General features: G+C 46.9%; 1 protein-coding gene across 1 annotated transcript in view; it reads left to right on the top strand.

Moving 5' to 3' along the window:
* The first annotated feature begins 9,719 nt into the window (after positions 1 to 9,719).
* Positions 9,720 to 15,608, top strand: part of LOC119345212 (protein NRT1/ PTR FAMILY 5.10-like) — a 24,545-nt gene continuing 18,656 nt past the window's right edge. The window contains exons 1-2 of the mRNA XM_037615378.1: positions 9,720 to 9,852; positions 9,948 to 10,165. Coding sequence (XP_037471275.1) covers positions 9,768 to 9,852; positions 9,948 to 10,165 — 303 coding nt within the window. The 5' untranslated portion in view covers positions 9,720 to 9,767. The remainder of the gene's footprint in view (positions 9,853 to 9,947; positions 10,166 to 15,608) is intronic.

The raw sequence follows: 15,608 nt of genomic DNA, 5'->3' as shown, positions 1-15,608 counted from the left end.
GAAAGCAAAGTTGAAAGACGATGGTAGCAATTACACGGACTGGGTCCGTAACTTGAGGATTATCCTCATTGCTGCATAGAAGAATTACGTCCTGGAAGCACCGCTGGGTGCCAGGCCTGCTGCTGGAGCAACGCCAGATGTTATGAACGTCTGGCAGAGCAAAGCTGATGACTACTCGATAGTTCAGTGTGCCATGCTTTACGGCTTAGAATCGGGACTTCAACGACGTTTTGAACGTCATGGAGCATATGAGATGTTCCAGGAGTTGAAGTTAATATTTCAAGCAAATGCCCGGATTGAGAGATATGAAGTCTCCAATAAGTTCTATAGCTGCAAGATGGAGGAGAACAGTTCTGTCAGTGAGCATATACTCAAAATGTCTGGGTATAATAATCACTTGATTCAATTGGGAGTTAATCTTCCGGATGATTGCGTCATCGACAGAATTCTCCAATCACTGCCACCAAGCTACAAGAGCTTCGTAATGAACTATAATATGCAAGGGATGAACAAGACTATTCCCGAGCTCTTCGCAATGCTGAAAGCTGCGGAGGTAGAAATCAAGAAGGAGCATCAAGTGTTGATGGTTAACAAGACCACTAGTTTCAAGAAAAAGGGCAAAGGGAAGAAGAAGGGGAACTTCAAAAGGAACGGCAAACAAGTTGCTGCTCAAGTGAAGAAACCCAAGTCTGGACCTAAGCCTGAAACTGAGTGCTTCTACTGCAAGCAGACTGGTCACTGGAAGCGGAACTGCCCCAAGTATTTGGCGGATAAGAAGGATGGCAAGGTGAACAAAGGTATATGTGATATACATGTTATTGATGTGTACCTTACTAGAGCTCGCAGTAGCACCTGGGTATTTGATACTGGTTCTGTTGCTAATATTTGCAACTCGAAACAGGGACTACAGAATAAGCGGGCACTGGCAAAGGACGAGGTGACGATGCGCGTGGGAAACGGTTCCAAAGTCGATGTGATCGCAGTCGGCACGCTACCTCTACATCTACCTTCGGGATTAATATTAGACCTAAGTAATTGTTATTTGGTGCCAGCGTTGAGCATGAACATTATATCTGGATCTTGTTTAATGCGAGACGGTTATTCATTTAAATCAGAGAATAATGGTTGTTCTATTTATATGAGTAATATCTTTTATGGTCATGCACCCTTGAAGAGTGGTCTATTTTTATTGAATCTCGATAGTAGTAATATTCATAATGTTGAAGCCAAAAGATGCAGAGTTGATAATGAAAGTGCAACTTATTTGTGGCACTGTCGTTTAGGTCATATCGGTATAAAGCGCATGAAGAAACTCCATACCGATGGACTTTTGGAACCACTTGATTATGAATCACTTGGTACTTGCGAACCGTGCCTCATGGGCAAGATGACTAAAACACCGTTCTCCGGTACTATGGAGAGAGCAACAGATTTGTTGGAAATCATACATACCGATGTATGTGGCCCGATGAATATTGAGGCTCGTGGCGGATATCGTTATTTTCTCACCTTCACAGATGATTTAAGCAGATATGGGTATATTTACTTAATGAAACATAAGTCTGAAACATTTGAAAAGTTCAAAGAATTTCAGAGTGAAGTTGAAAATCATCGTAACAAGAAAATAAAGTTTCTACGATCTGATCGTGGAGGAGAATATTTGAGTTACGAGTTTGGTGTACATTTGAAAAACTGTGGAATAGTTTCGCAACTCACGCCACCCGGAACACCACGGCGTAATGGTGTGTCCGAACGTCGTAATCGTACTTTACTAGATATGGTGCGATCTATGATGTCTCTTACTGATTTACCGCTATCATTTTGGGGATATGCTTTAGAGACGGCCGCATTCACGTTAAATAGGGCACCATCAAAATCCGTTGAGACGACGCCTTATGAACTGTGGTTTGGCAAGAAACCAAAGTTGTCGTTTCTTAAAGTTTGGGGCTGCGATGCTTATGTGAAAAAGCTTCAACCTGATAAGCTCGAACCCAAATCGGAGAAATGTGTCTTCATAGGATACCCAAAGGAAACTGTTGGGTACACCTTCTATCACAGATCCGAAGGCAAAACATTCGTTGCTAAGAATGGATCATTTCTAGAGAAGGAGTTTCTCTCGAAAGAAGTGAGTGGGAGGAAAGTAGAACTTGACGAGGTAACTGTACCTGCTCCCTTACTGGAAAGTAGTTCATCACAGAAAACTGTTTCAGTGACACCTACACCAGTTAGTGAGGAAGCCAATGATAATGATCATGAAACTTCAGATCAAGATACTACTGAACCGCGTAGATCAACCAGAGTAAGATCCGCACCAGAGTGGTACGGTAATCCTGTTCTAGAGGTCATGCTACTAGATCATGATGAACCTACGAACTATGAAGAAGCGATGGTGAGCCCAGATTCCGTAAAGTGGCTTGAAGCCATGAAATCTGAGATGGGATCCATGTATGAGAACAAAGTATGGACTTTGGTTGACTTGCCCAATGATCGGCAAGCAATTGAGAATAAATGGATTTTTAAGAAGAAGACTGACGCTGATGGTAATGTTACTGTCTACAAAGCTCGACTTGTCGCAAAAGGTTTTCGGCAAGTTCAAGGAATTGACTACGATGAGACCTTCTCACCCGTAGCGATGCTTAAGTCCGTCCGAATCATGTTAGCAATTGCCGCATTTTATGATTATGAAATTTGGCAAATGGATGTCAAAACTGCATTCCTGAATGGATTTCTGGAAGAAGAGTTGTATATGATGCAACCAGAAGGTTTTGTCGATCCAAAGGGAGCTAACAAAGTGTGCAAGCTCCAGCGATCCATTTATGGACTGGTGCAAGCCTCTCGGAGTTGGAATAAACGTTTTGATAGTGTGATCAAAGCATTTGGTGTTATACAGACTTTCGGAGAAGCCTGTATTTACAAGAAAGTGAGTGGGAGCTCTGTAGCATTTCTGATATTATATGTGGATGACATATTACTGATTGGAAATGATATAGAATTTCTGGATAGCATAAAGGGATACTTGAATAAAAGTTTTTCAATGAAAGACCTCGGTGAAGCTGCTTACATATTAGGCATTAAGATCTATAGAGATAGATCAAGACGCTTAATTGGACTTTCACAAAGCACATACCTTGACAAAATTTTGAAGAAGTTCAAAATGGATCAAGCGAAGAAAGGGTTCTTGCCTGTGTTACAAGGTGTGAAATTGAGTAAGACTCAATGCCCGACCACTGCAGAAGATAGAGAGAATATGAAAGATGTTCCCTATGCATCAGCCATAGGCTCTATCATGTATGCAATGCTGTGTACCAGACCTGATGTGTGCCTTGCTATAAGTTTAGCAAGGAGGTACCAAAGTAATCCAGGAATGGATCACTGGACAGCGGTCAAGAACATCCTGAAATACCTGAAAAGGACTAAGGATATGTTTCTCGTATATGGAAGTGACAAAGAGCTCATCGTAAAAGGTTACGTTGATGCAAGCTTTGACACTGATCCGGACGATTCTAAATCGCAAACCGGATACGTGTTTACATTAAACGGTGGAGCTGTCAGTTGGTGCAGTTCTAAAAAAAGCGTCGTAGCGGGATCTACATGTGAAGCGGAATACATAGCTGCTTCGGAAGCAGCAAATGAAGGAGTCTGGATGAAGGAGTTCATATCCGATCTAGGTGTCATACCTAGTGCATCGGGTCCAATGAAAATCTTTTGTGACAATACTGGTGCAATTGCCTTGGCAAAGGAATCCAGATTTCACAAAAGGACTAAACACATCAAGAGACGCTTCAACTCCATCCGGGATCTAGTCCAGGTGGGAGACATAGAGATTTGCAAGATACATACGGATCTGAATGTTGCAGACCCGTTGACTAAGCCTCTTCCACGAGCAAAACATGATCAGCACCAAGGCTCCATGGGTGTTAGAATCATTACAGTGTAATCTAGATTATTGACTCTAGTGCAAGTGGGAGACTGAAGGAAATATGCCCTAGAGGCAATAATAAAGTTATTATTTATTTCCTTATAATCATGATAAATGTTTATTATTCATGCTAGAATTGTATTTACCGGAAACATAATACATGTGTGAATACATAGACAAACAAAGTGTCACTAGTATGCCTCTACTTGACTAGCTCGTTAATCAAAGATGGTTATGTTTCCTAACCATGAATAATGAGTTGTTATTTGATTAACGAGGTCACATCATTAGTAGAATGATCTGATTGACATGACCCATTCCATTAGCTTAGCACCCGATCGTTTAGTATGTTGCTATTGCTTTCTTCATGACTTATACATGTTCCTATGACTATGAGATTATGCAACTCCCGTTTACCGGAGGAACACTTTGGGTACTACCAAACATCACAACGTAACTGGGTGATTATAAAGGAGTACTACAGGTGTCTCCAATGGTCGATGCTGGGTTGGCGTATTTCGAGATTAGGATTTGTCACTCCGATTGTCGGAGAGGTATCTCTGGGCCCTCTCGGTAATACACATCACATAAGCCTTGCAAGCATTACAACTAATATGTTAGTTGTGAGATGATGTATTACGGAACGAGTAAAGAGACTTGCCGGTAACGAGATTGAACTAGGTATTGGATACCGACGATCGAATCTCGGGCAAGTAACATACCGATGACAAAGGGAACAACGTATGTTGTTATGCGGTCTGACCGATAAAGATCTTCGTAGAATATGTAGGAGCCAATATGGGCATCCAGGTCCCGCTATTGGTTATTGACCGGAGACGTGTCTCGGTCATGTCTACATTGTTCTCGAACCCGTAGGGTCTGCACGCTTAAGGTTACGATGACAGTTATATTATGAGTTTATGCATTTTGATGTACCGAAGGTTGTTCGGAGTCCCGGATGTGATCACGGACATGACGAGGAGTCTCGAAATGGTCGATACGTAAAGATTGATATATTGGAAGCCTATATTTGGATATCGGAAGTGTTCCGGGTGAAATCGGGATTTTACCGGAATACCGAGAGGGTTACCGGAACCCCCCGGGAGCTATTTGGGCCATAGTGGGCCTTAGTGGAAAAGAGAAGGGGCTGCCCTAGATGGGCTGCGCGCCACCCCCTTCCCCTAGTCCTATTAGGACTAGGAGAGGTGGCCGGCCCCCTCCTCCTCTTTTCCCCTCCGAGGAATCCTAGTTGGACTAGGATTGGAGGGGGAATCCTACTCCCAGAGGGAGTAGGACTCTCCTGCGCCTCCCCCCCTTGGCCGGCCAGCCTCCCCTCCTCTCCTCCTTTATATACGGAGGCAGGGGCACCTCTAAACACATAAGTTGACACAAGTTGATCCACGTGATCGATTCCTTAGCCGTGTGCGGTGCCCCCTGCCACCATATTCCTCGATAATACTGTAGCGGAGTTTAGGCGAAGCCCTGCTGCTGTAGTTCATCAAGATCGTCACCACGCCGTCGTGCTGACGAAACTCTTCCCCGACACTTTGCTGGATCGGAGTCCGGGGATCGTCATCGAGCTGAACGTGTGCTCGAACTCGGAGGTGCCGTAGTTTCGGTGCTTGATCGGTTGGATCGTGAAGACGTACGACTACTTCCTCTACGTCGTGTCATCGCTTCCGCAGTCGGTCTGCGTTGGGTACGTAGACAACACTCTCCTCTCGTTGCTATGCATCACATGTTCCTGTGTGCGTGTAGGAAAATTTTTGAAATTACTACGAATCCCAACAATAGCCACTGCCACAAACCCTAGGCAAATCGGTCTCACCGAGATGGGATTGTAATCTCTCTGTTTCCCTTCGTAACGTTTCGGTCTAACCGAAGTGAGCGATCGGTCCCACCGAGATTGCAATGTAAACTCTCTATTTCCCCTTCGTAACACTTCGGTCTCACCGAAAAGAGCGAATCGGTCCCACCGAGTTTACCTGACCAACTCTCTAGTTAGCTAATTACCAAAATCGGTCTCACCGAGTTTGTGTAATCGGTCTCACCGAGATTACGTTATGCCCTAACCCTAACCATATCGGTCCCACCGAGTTGCATGTCGGTCCCACCGAAATCACTAACGGTCACTAGGTTGACTGAATCGGTCCGACTGAGTTTGTTGATTCGGTCCCACCGAGATTGGTAAATTGTGTGTAACGGTTAGATTTTGTGTGGAGGCTATATATACCCCTCCACCTCCTCTTCATTCGTGGAGAGAGCCATAGGAACAAACCTACACTTCCAACTTACCATTTGTGAGACAGAACTGCCTACTCATGTGTTGAGGCCAAGATATTCCATTCCTACCATATGAATCTTGATCTCTAGCCTTCCCCAAGTTGCTTTCCACTCAAATCTTCTTTCCACCAGATCCAAATCCTATGAGAGAGAGTTGAGTGTTGGGGAGAATATCAGTTGAAGCACAAGAGCAAGGAGTTCATCATCAACGCACCATTTGTTACTTCTTGGAGAGTGGTGTCTCCTAGATTGGCTAGGTGTCACTTGGGAGACTCCAACAATATTGTGGAGTTGAACCAAGGAGTTTGTAAGGGCAAGGAGATCGCCTACTTTGTGAAGATCTACCGCTAGTGAGGCAAGTCCTTCGTGGGCGACGGCTATGGTGGGATAGACAAGGTTGCTTATGTTGCGGAACGTTGCAGAAAATAAAAAAATTCCTACGGTTCCACCAAGATCAATCTATGAGTTCATCTAGCAACGAGAGAGAGGAGTGCATCTACATATCCTTGTAGATCGAGCGGAAGCGTTCAAGAGAACGGGGTTGAGGGAGTCGTACTCGTCGTGATCCAAATCACCGGAGATCCTAGCGCCGAACGGACGGCACTTCCGCGTTCAACACATGTACGGTCAGCGTGAAGTCTCCTCCTTATTGATCCAGCAAGGGGGAAGGAGAGGTTGATGAAGATCCAGCAGCACGACGGCGTGGTGGTGGATGCAGCAGGGATCCCGGCAGGGCTTCGCCAAGCGTCTGCGGGAGGGAGAGGTGTAGCAAGGGGGAAGGGAGGCGCCAAGTGCAAGGGTGCGGCTGCCCTCCCTCCCCCCTCTTTATATAGGGTCCCCAGGGGGGGCTCCGGCCCTGGGAGATTGAATCTCCAAGGGGGGGCGGCGGCCAAGGGGGTGCCTTGCCCCCCAAGGCAAGTGGAGGCGCCCCTCCCCTAGGGTTCCCAACCCTAGGCGCAGGGGGGCCCAAGGGGGGTGGGCGCACCAGCCCACCAGGGGCTGGTTCCCCTCCCACTTCAGCCCATGGGGCCCTCCGGGATAGGTGGACCCACCCTGTGGACCCCCGGGACCCTTCCGGTGGTCCCGGTACAATAACGGTGACCCCCTAAACTTTCCCGATGGCCGAAACTCGACTTCCCATATATAATTCTTTACCTCCGAACCATTCCGGAACTCCCCGTGACATCCGGGATATCATCCGGGACTCCGAACAACTTTCGGTTTGCCGCATACTAATATCTCTACAACCCTAGCGTCACCGAACCTTAAGTGTGTAGACCCTACGGGTTCGGGAGACACGTAGACATGACCGAGACGGCTCTCCGACCAATAACCAACAGCGGGATCTGGATACCCATGTTGTCTCCCACATGCTCCTCGATGATCTCATCGGATGAACCACGATGTTGAGGATTCAAGCAACCCCGTATACAATTCCCTTTGTCAATCGGTACGTTACTTGCCCGATATTCGATCATCGGTATCCCAATACCTCGTTCAATCTCGTTACCGGCAAGTCACTTTACTCGTACCGTAATGCATGATCCCTTGACCACACTTGGTCACTTTGAGCTCATTATGATGATGCATTACCGAGTGGGCCCAGAGATACCTCTCCGTCATACGGAGTGACAAATCCCAGTCTCGATCCGTGTCAACCCAACAGACACTTTCGGAGATACCCATAGTATACCTTTATAGTCACCCAGTTACGTTGTGACGTTTGGTACACCCAAAGCAATCCTACGGTGTCCGGGAGTTACACGATCTCATGGTCTAAGGAAAAGATACTTGACATTGGAAAAGCTCTAGCGAACGAACTACATGATCTTGTGCTATGCTTAGGATTGGGTCTCGTCCATCACATCATTCTCCTAATGATGTGATCTCGTTATCAATGACATCCAATGTTCATAGTCAGGAAACCATGACTATCTGTTGATCAACGAGCTAGTCAACTAGAGGCTCACTAGGGACATGTTGTGGTCTATGTATTCACACATGTATTACGATTTCCGGATAATACAATTATAGCATGAATAAAAGACAATTATCACGAATAAGGAAATATAATAATAATCCTTTTATTATTGCCTCTAGGGCATATTTTCAACAGCTTCTTCATGGACCCTTCTTGGGTTGAGCCCTCCGTGGACTCGCTCAACCTTTACCCTTCGTGGGTTGAAGTCTCCATCAACGTGGATGTACGATAGCACCACCTATCGGAACCACGACAAAAACATCCGTGTCTCCAATTGCGTTTGAAATCTCCAAACCCTTCCCTTTACATTCTTGCAAGTTGCATGCTTTAAATTCCGCTGCTCATATACTCTTTGCATGCTTGCTTGAATTGTGTGTAGATTGCTTGACTTGTGCAAAGATAGCTAAAATCTGCCAAAGTCTAAAATTGGGAAAAGGTTAGGTTTTTAATTGGTCAAGTAGTCTAATCACCCCCCCCCCTCTAGACATACTTCAAGGTCCTACAACAGCGAGAAACCCTGACATCGCTGCCCCCATGAGCTGGCAGGAATCTAAACCGGAGCTCCATCTAACTAGTCCCAATGGACGAGCTTGAGAAGGATCAGAATCCAAAAGACTGACTCGAGAAAGAAGCGTCGTCATTTGTCCGAGTGTCACCCCTGCGAATACTAAAATCTTATCTATCTATTAGCCGGAGCCAAGGCATCAGGCTTCTTCTTCTTCTTCTTCTTCTTCTTCTTCTTCTTCTTCTTCTTCTTCTTCTTCTTCTTCTTGACGAGAGCCCAATGTCTGGCGAGAAAATCTGCCAAGGTCATTGCTAACATGGCAGAGCACCTCTTTACTTCTAAGATCTCCCTCCTCCAACTCCTCGGCGTTTCACTCCCCGTTTTTTCCGGTGTTGTTATGTCAGTATTTTGTCCTCCTCGCCATCTCCCTCTAAATATTTGTATTTTTAGGAGACACCCCCTCCTCCCCGCGGACATCCTTGTGTAGCTCTATAGGTTGAAAGCATAAATATCGAGTTTACAAAAGCCTAAACATGATATATTTGCATGGTTCATTTTACCCATAAGCTCAAAGTAGCTTCTCCGTACGTGGACAATATATTGGTCTAATATTAGTTGATTCCAAGCAATTTTTTGTGCATGAACACAAGATTTATATTCTAAACACCGAAATTTTGTAAAATGAATAAATTGCATATGTACCCGAAAAAAAGGATAAATTGCATATGGCATCCAAACCTGTTTTGAATTGGAATCTTATAAATTAAATTCATATTCTATCCAAATTAGATTGCAGTTTAATTCAATGAAATGAACTCAATTCTTTTATTTTCTAAGATAATTTAGATTTGTTGGCGAAATAGTCAAATACTCCAATACCAACAAATTTTTATATATTAATAAAAGACTTTCTTGACCCATGAAGCCCATGTAACACGAGAATCACCAGGCGCGCCATCTCGTCCCCACCGCTGATCGCTATGCATTAGAACACGACGCCTCCTCAAGGTCTTCAAGCCGTCACCTGCCAGCCAACCACGCGCACCCTCCTCACACACACAGCGCCCCGGCCGCTACCCATGGCGCCAGACCTCGAGCCGCTCCTCCCCCGTGCCGGCCACCGCCCCGTCACCGGCGGCTGGAGGTCGGCTCTGTTCATAATCTGTAAGTCTGCCACGATCTCGCTCCCCTAGCTTTGCCTGCTCGGCTCAATTTACTAACCAGGGGTGGGCGCTACATGCTCTCCGCGGCGACTCAAGGGGTGGAGGTGGCGGAGCGGTTCGCGTACTACGGCATCTCGGCCAACCTCATCAGCTACCTCACCGGCCCGCTCGGGGAGAGCACGGCGGCGGCGGCGGCGGCCGTCAACGCGTGGTCGGGCGCGGCGTCGATGCTGCCGCTGCTCGGCGCCGCCGTCGCCGACTCGTGGCTGGGGCGGTACCGCACCATCGTCGCCTCCTCCGTGCTCTACATCACGGTCAGTTAACCCAGCACACAACACCTCTGATTAGTTCGTCGATGTCGAACGCAACTTTTTCCTCCTGTTCAGTCAACTTTTCTGTGGTTCTTCTGATTGTTACGGTTAGATCGAACCATAGGAATTTACTGGTTCAAGAAATCTCGCACGAGTGGCGCATGGAACCGTATAGTAGTACTATTTTTTGTTTTATCAGTTTAGACGCAACTGGTTGAGAATATTATCGTTGACAAGGATGCTTCATCGTTTCGATCCGGTGGAAGCGGAGGCACCACACGCGTAGTGCTCCCCACGTCGAACCGGTCTTCGAAGAAAGAATACTGAGCTCAACCATAAACCTTATTTTCTGAGACCGTAGTACTACTTTTTTATTGAATCACATGATCATCGCCGGAACTTTCCAGCTCAAATTTGATCTTTAGCGCTTTAGCTCACGCAGAGCCGCAAAGATATATTTATTGCGTCCTTTCCGATGAAGCAGTAGTGCCTAAAACTTTTTCGAAGGCGCACCCCCATGTTCCATAGCGTCTCTAATCAAGCGCTTCAAACTCCGTGAGTGTGTTTCGTTGCCTACCCATGTAGGTACTCCCGCCTGCATTTATCTGGGATTTTGCTCCCATGGTGGTTGGTGGAGCAGGGTACCCTGGCCTGCAACGGCGAGGGGCGGCCCGCAGCGTCATGAAGGTAGAGAGGTGGAGGCGTGGAGGGCATGTTCGGTTCCCAGCATCATTTTTAGGCGACTAAGAGCATCTTTAGCAGATCCCGTATAATACCGACCCGCAAAATTTATTTACAGTTTGTTGTAGATCTGATTTGCGGAGCGAATTCGTGCGCTGCAGATCAGACGGCATATATCAAATTGTAAAATTTTAAAATAAGTATTCATGAAGAAACTTGCAACGACATTGATCATACATAGTTCATCATCATACTACATTGATCATACACAGTTCATCACTATACTACATTGTACTACCTGGGGGAGATCTGCGGGCTGTGCAGCGTACCCGAGCCTACGCTACCAAAATTGACGAGCACGCGGCGGACAAGCCAAAGGAGCTCAATCCTCGTCGGAGTCGAGGTTGATGAAGACCTTCGCCTGTTCGGCCTTCATGATGCGCAAGTCCGCCTTCTTGGACGCATGCGCCTGCGACGCCGCGACGCCCTGCTCGAGGAAGATCCGCTCCTAGTCGAGCTCGCGGCGGCGGAGCACGGCGGCCTCCTCCTCCTCCCTCGTCGAGCGCTCATACTGTGTTTGAACGCCGGCGGCCTCCGGCTCCTGTGGTTGAGCCACCTCCGCACCCCCGCTTCCGTGCGGCGTCGGATCTGCGGCGGCGGCGCTCCTTGTCATCCCCATCGCTTTCGTAGCCATCCATGGGTCGCTTGGCCTTTTTAAGACTCGTCGTCGGCGAGAAATTGGGCGGAGGAGGGGAATCGCGCGGAGCGGCAGCGGAGGCGGATAGGGTTTGACCTGTATTCGAGTAGAGAGAGAGAGAGGGGGGGGGATTTTTTCCTGGCCACGGTAAATTTTTTACTCGCCGGAATTATACGGGTTCGGGTCTTTTACGGGGTCTGTTAGAGATGCTCCTTAAAACGCATGAAACTGTAAAATAACTGTTGGTTTACAGTTTTAGGCGGAAAAAGTGGTTCGAATAGAACCCGTAAACGACTCTGATCTGTAATTTTTTATAAGTAGGACGGTAAAAAGCTCCCCCAAACTATAAAAATACAGTTTTTGCGTCCACTTCTACGGTGCCCTGTATTGAGAGAAAGCAGTTCGCGGAAGCCCAATTGACATTGAAACATCCGCGTACTAGCTAGCTAGCTAGCTAGCTCTTGGATCGATGGATCGATTGGAGCTGGCTCCTGGATCTTGATCGATTGGAGCTGGCTCGGGAGGAGCTAGCTAGCTAGCTCATGGATTTGGCCCCTTTGCTTCGTATTTGGTCGCTCCGTATTTGACCGCTTTTGTGCGCTACCCGTCGGCTTTGTAGGAGACCGTGGAGACGGGCGAGAGAAAGAAGAAGACGTGGAAAAAAAATTATGCGAATATTTGATTTTACAGTTTAAGTTTAAGGGGTTTGTTCAGCCGTAGCTCAAACTGACCCTTAAAAAGCGTTTTTCGTGAACTGAAAACCGCGTTTACAGTTCCACGGTTTAAGGGGTCTGCTAGAGATGCTTTAATGCTACATTATAGGGGGCTTTATGGAGGTTTTATGGGGCTAACTAAATATTAGCGGCTGATTTGGTTAAGTAGGACAGGCTCCACCAGTTAAATTCGGGACGGCCAATTAGATCAGTGCATGTTATTCAGTCAATGAAGTCCCTTGAAATATGCCCGTGAGTCTAGTATTATCGTGAGTCTAGTATTATCGATTTTAGGACTTTTGTATCTGTGGCTTGGTTCTGCCTAATTGGGTTGAAACGCGGCTTGGGTCATGTTCTGCACCTTGTTTGGTAGCTCGCGTTGCGTCGCTGGTTATTTTGTTTCAACGTGAGCAGATGCAAAGCATAATTGTTTGGTTGTGTGCATCGGGATATTCCGCTCATCCCTTTCAAACATGATGACCTTACCACCCCATGCACCACACTAACAAGCACTTCAGGAACACACAAAGTCATATTAACACCAACAGGCACACTAAAAACACACAACACACAACACACTGACACGAGTTTTGTTTTGAGCAACACAACTATGACACTAACACGAGTAGGCACACTATTAACACAATTCAGTGGCGTAGCCATAGGGTGGCCAGGGTGGTCCATGGACCACCCTGGGATTTGGCCCACCATCAGCCCTTATAGGTATACTCATCAGCCCAAAGAAAAAAACCATATGCCAGCTACGTTAGCCTCACCCTTTCGTCGTACCCTCACGATGCTAAGATCAGGATTGTTGATCATTCTCAATTTATTATGAGTTACGACGCTCCTGATTCCTCCTGAACGACTAGACCTAGCTAGCAGAGACAACACGGCATGGGGCAACACATGGGCGGCAGCATGTTGTAGGCAGATGCAGGCGGTTTCCTGGCGTTATGTGGCAACCGGCAAGCGAAGCCAGGAGCGTCAGGGTGCTCGGCGGCTGCCGGTGTGCGTTATGGCAGGTTGAGCCGCCGAGCAGGAGCACCAACGTCAACACATGTATGCTTTTTAAGTTCTCGTCCCTTTCAAAGTATGCTTCTAATTTTTGCTTTCATGGTTTGAATAAGCTTAACTAAGAGTGCAAATATCAACATTTTTTGCTTTCTGGCTTCATTTAAATTACAATGCTTGTATTGGAATTTGATTGTAATAGATTCAATCTAATTGAGAGTTCACAACTTGAAAGATATTATAGAAAACTTCCAAAAAGAAGAGGACTGGAGACATTGCATCCTTTTGTTAATTTGTTGTTTTGATAAATTCTATATTAGAAAGATAGCATGTTGATTTTTCACCTAAATAATTATGTCAATTGGACCACCCTGGATCAAAATCCCGGCTAGGCCACTGCACATCACATTAACATTTAGCAATACTAACATTAACACAGTGACGTTTTAAGACAATAGGGGCATCCCATGCCCTTGCACAGGCGTTGTTTCTGATTCAAATATGGACAATTTACATCAAACGCAACACATTACTATGATCAGTGCACTGATCAAAGCAACACATTGCTATAATCAGTGCATTGGTCATTGACTGATCATAGCAATGTGCATAGCTACATTGTGCACTGATCATAACAATGTGCATTTCTACACTATGCACTCATCAAAGCAATGCTGAGCAATGTTGCTTTGATGAGTGCACTAATCAAAGCAATGGACTGTAGGCATGCACACATACTATGGTCCTAGCAATCCTAGCAATCAGTGTACACATCAGTGCACAATGTAGGCATTCCTAGCAATCAGTCTAGACATGCACACATACTATGATCCTAACAATCAGTCTAGACATGCACGATGCTAGCAATGTACAATCGAATCTGCATAATCTTCTTGAATGAGTTCACAATCAGTTTAGACATGCTTCTTACTTGTAATGCACAACTGAATCTACACAATCTAATAAATTTGGAGTAGCAACCGCCTAAAAAACCTAGCGCTAGAATCAAATTGAATCTACACTACCGGAAGTACTTGCATTTTTGGCCGGGGTGGAGCAGGTGTGGGCGAAGGTGGAGTGGGAGTGGATGGTGCCGGAGCCAACCCCACGGGGACGACAGCATCCACGCCTTGCCGCGGCTGGTGTGATGGGAATCGAAGCCAAACTCGTCACCATGCCGCGACCAACGTCCCCGCCTCAGCAACTGAAAATTCCAGGCATCACAGTCATGGTACCGGCCACCGATGGGTGATCAGACACACGAATTGCATCCTCGTGCAGATGGGGGTAAGGGGCGCACCACCCTTTCCAACTGACCGTGAGGAAGGTCCCCAAAGGCACGTCAGCCAGACAATGCTCGTGGTTGCTATCGCCGCCGCGATGAGGTGTCAGGTGGAGCGGTGGAGGAGTGCGGCGGTTATTGGAGAGAACGAACGGGTAGTGAGTGAGAGAGGTGTGAATGGGGGTTTGGGTAGTGAGGGGAGAGGAGGGCGAGTAATGTCGATAGTCCTGTCTTGTCTCGTCTGCCACGCTTCCCCGGGCGTGCAGGTGAGGAGCACACATGGTTCGCTGGAGCCTGGCTCTGGGGAAATGGACTATTCGACTGATCCTCCTCAGTTCGGCCCAGGTCTGCTATCAGGTTTTGTGTGAACCATGAATTCGGTGTAGCCCAGGCAACCAAACAGTCCAAAACTGCATCCCCAGAGCATGGCTGGGGATGTGGCCTACCAAACATGCCCCACATATTTTAAGTCTAGGTTCCACCTGAGGGAGAAGTTAGACTAGTAAGTGGGTCAAGATCGAGCCAAGTTTAGGGTGAAAATACTCTGGAACCTCGACAATATCAATCACATCGACAGGAGGCAAGCAACGCCATGCTTCGGACAGAGATCCAGTGACTGGCCTCTGGCCAGTCACGCCGTAACTGGCGGGAGGCCAGCCATTGGATGGAGGATGGGCAGCCTAGATCGAATGCTGTAGCAAAACCACTGTGGCCGGTACTGTATGCGAATCACTGTAGCTCATCCACAGTATACAAGTTCCTGTAGACGGACCAAAGTATACAAGGGCATATCCACCTTCTCCATTTTTACAATCAAGGAGCCAATACTCCACACATCCATAAAATCATTCAGTAGCTTAGATGGAGCCCCATAGAACCTCAGGCTTAGGGGTGCCGGACAGTACATATTTTCTGGAATTAATGCCAGCTGGGGCTGGATCTTTCAAAAAAAAATCTCATGCCATGGGAGACCCTCAGGCTCAGGGCTAGACCCGCGCGAGCTCGGGTCTAGCCCTTAGATGGCCAAACAAATTCAGTAGCGACTTGACGAGGCCGCTC

This window comes from Triticum dicoccoides, chromosome 1B, assembly GCF_002162155.2.
Source record: "Triticum dicoccoides isolate Atlit2015 ecotype Zavitan chromosome 1B, WEW_v2.0, whole genome shotgun sequence".
Taxonomy (NCBI): domain Eukaryota; kingdom Viridiplantae; phylum Streptophyta; class Magnoliopsida; order Poales; family Poaceae; genus Triticum; species Triticum dicoccoides.
The sequence above is the reverse complement of the archived record's forward strand: the minus strand, read 5'-3'. Positions and strand labels throughout refer to the sequence as shown.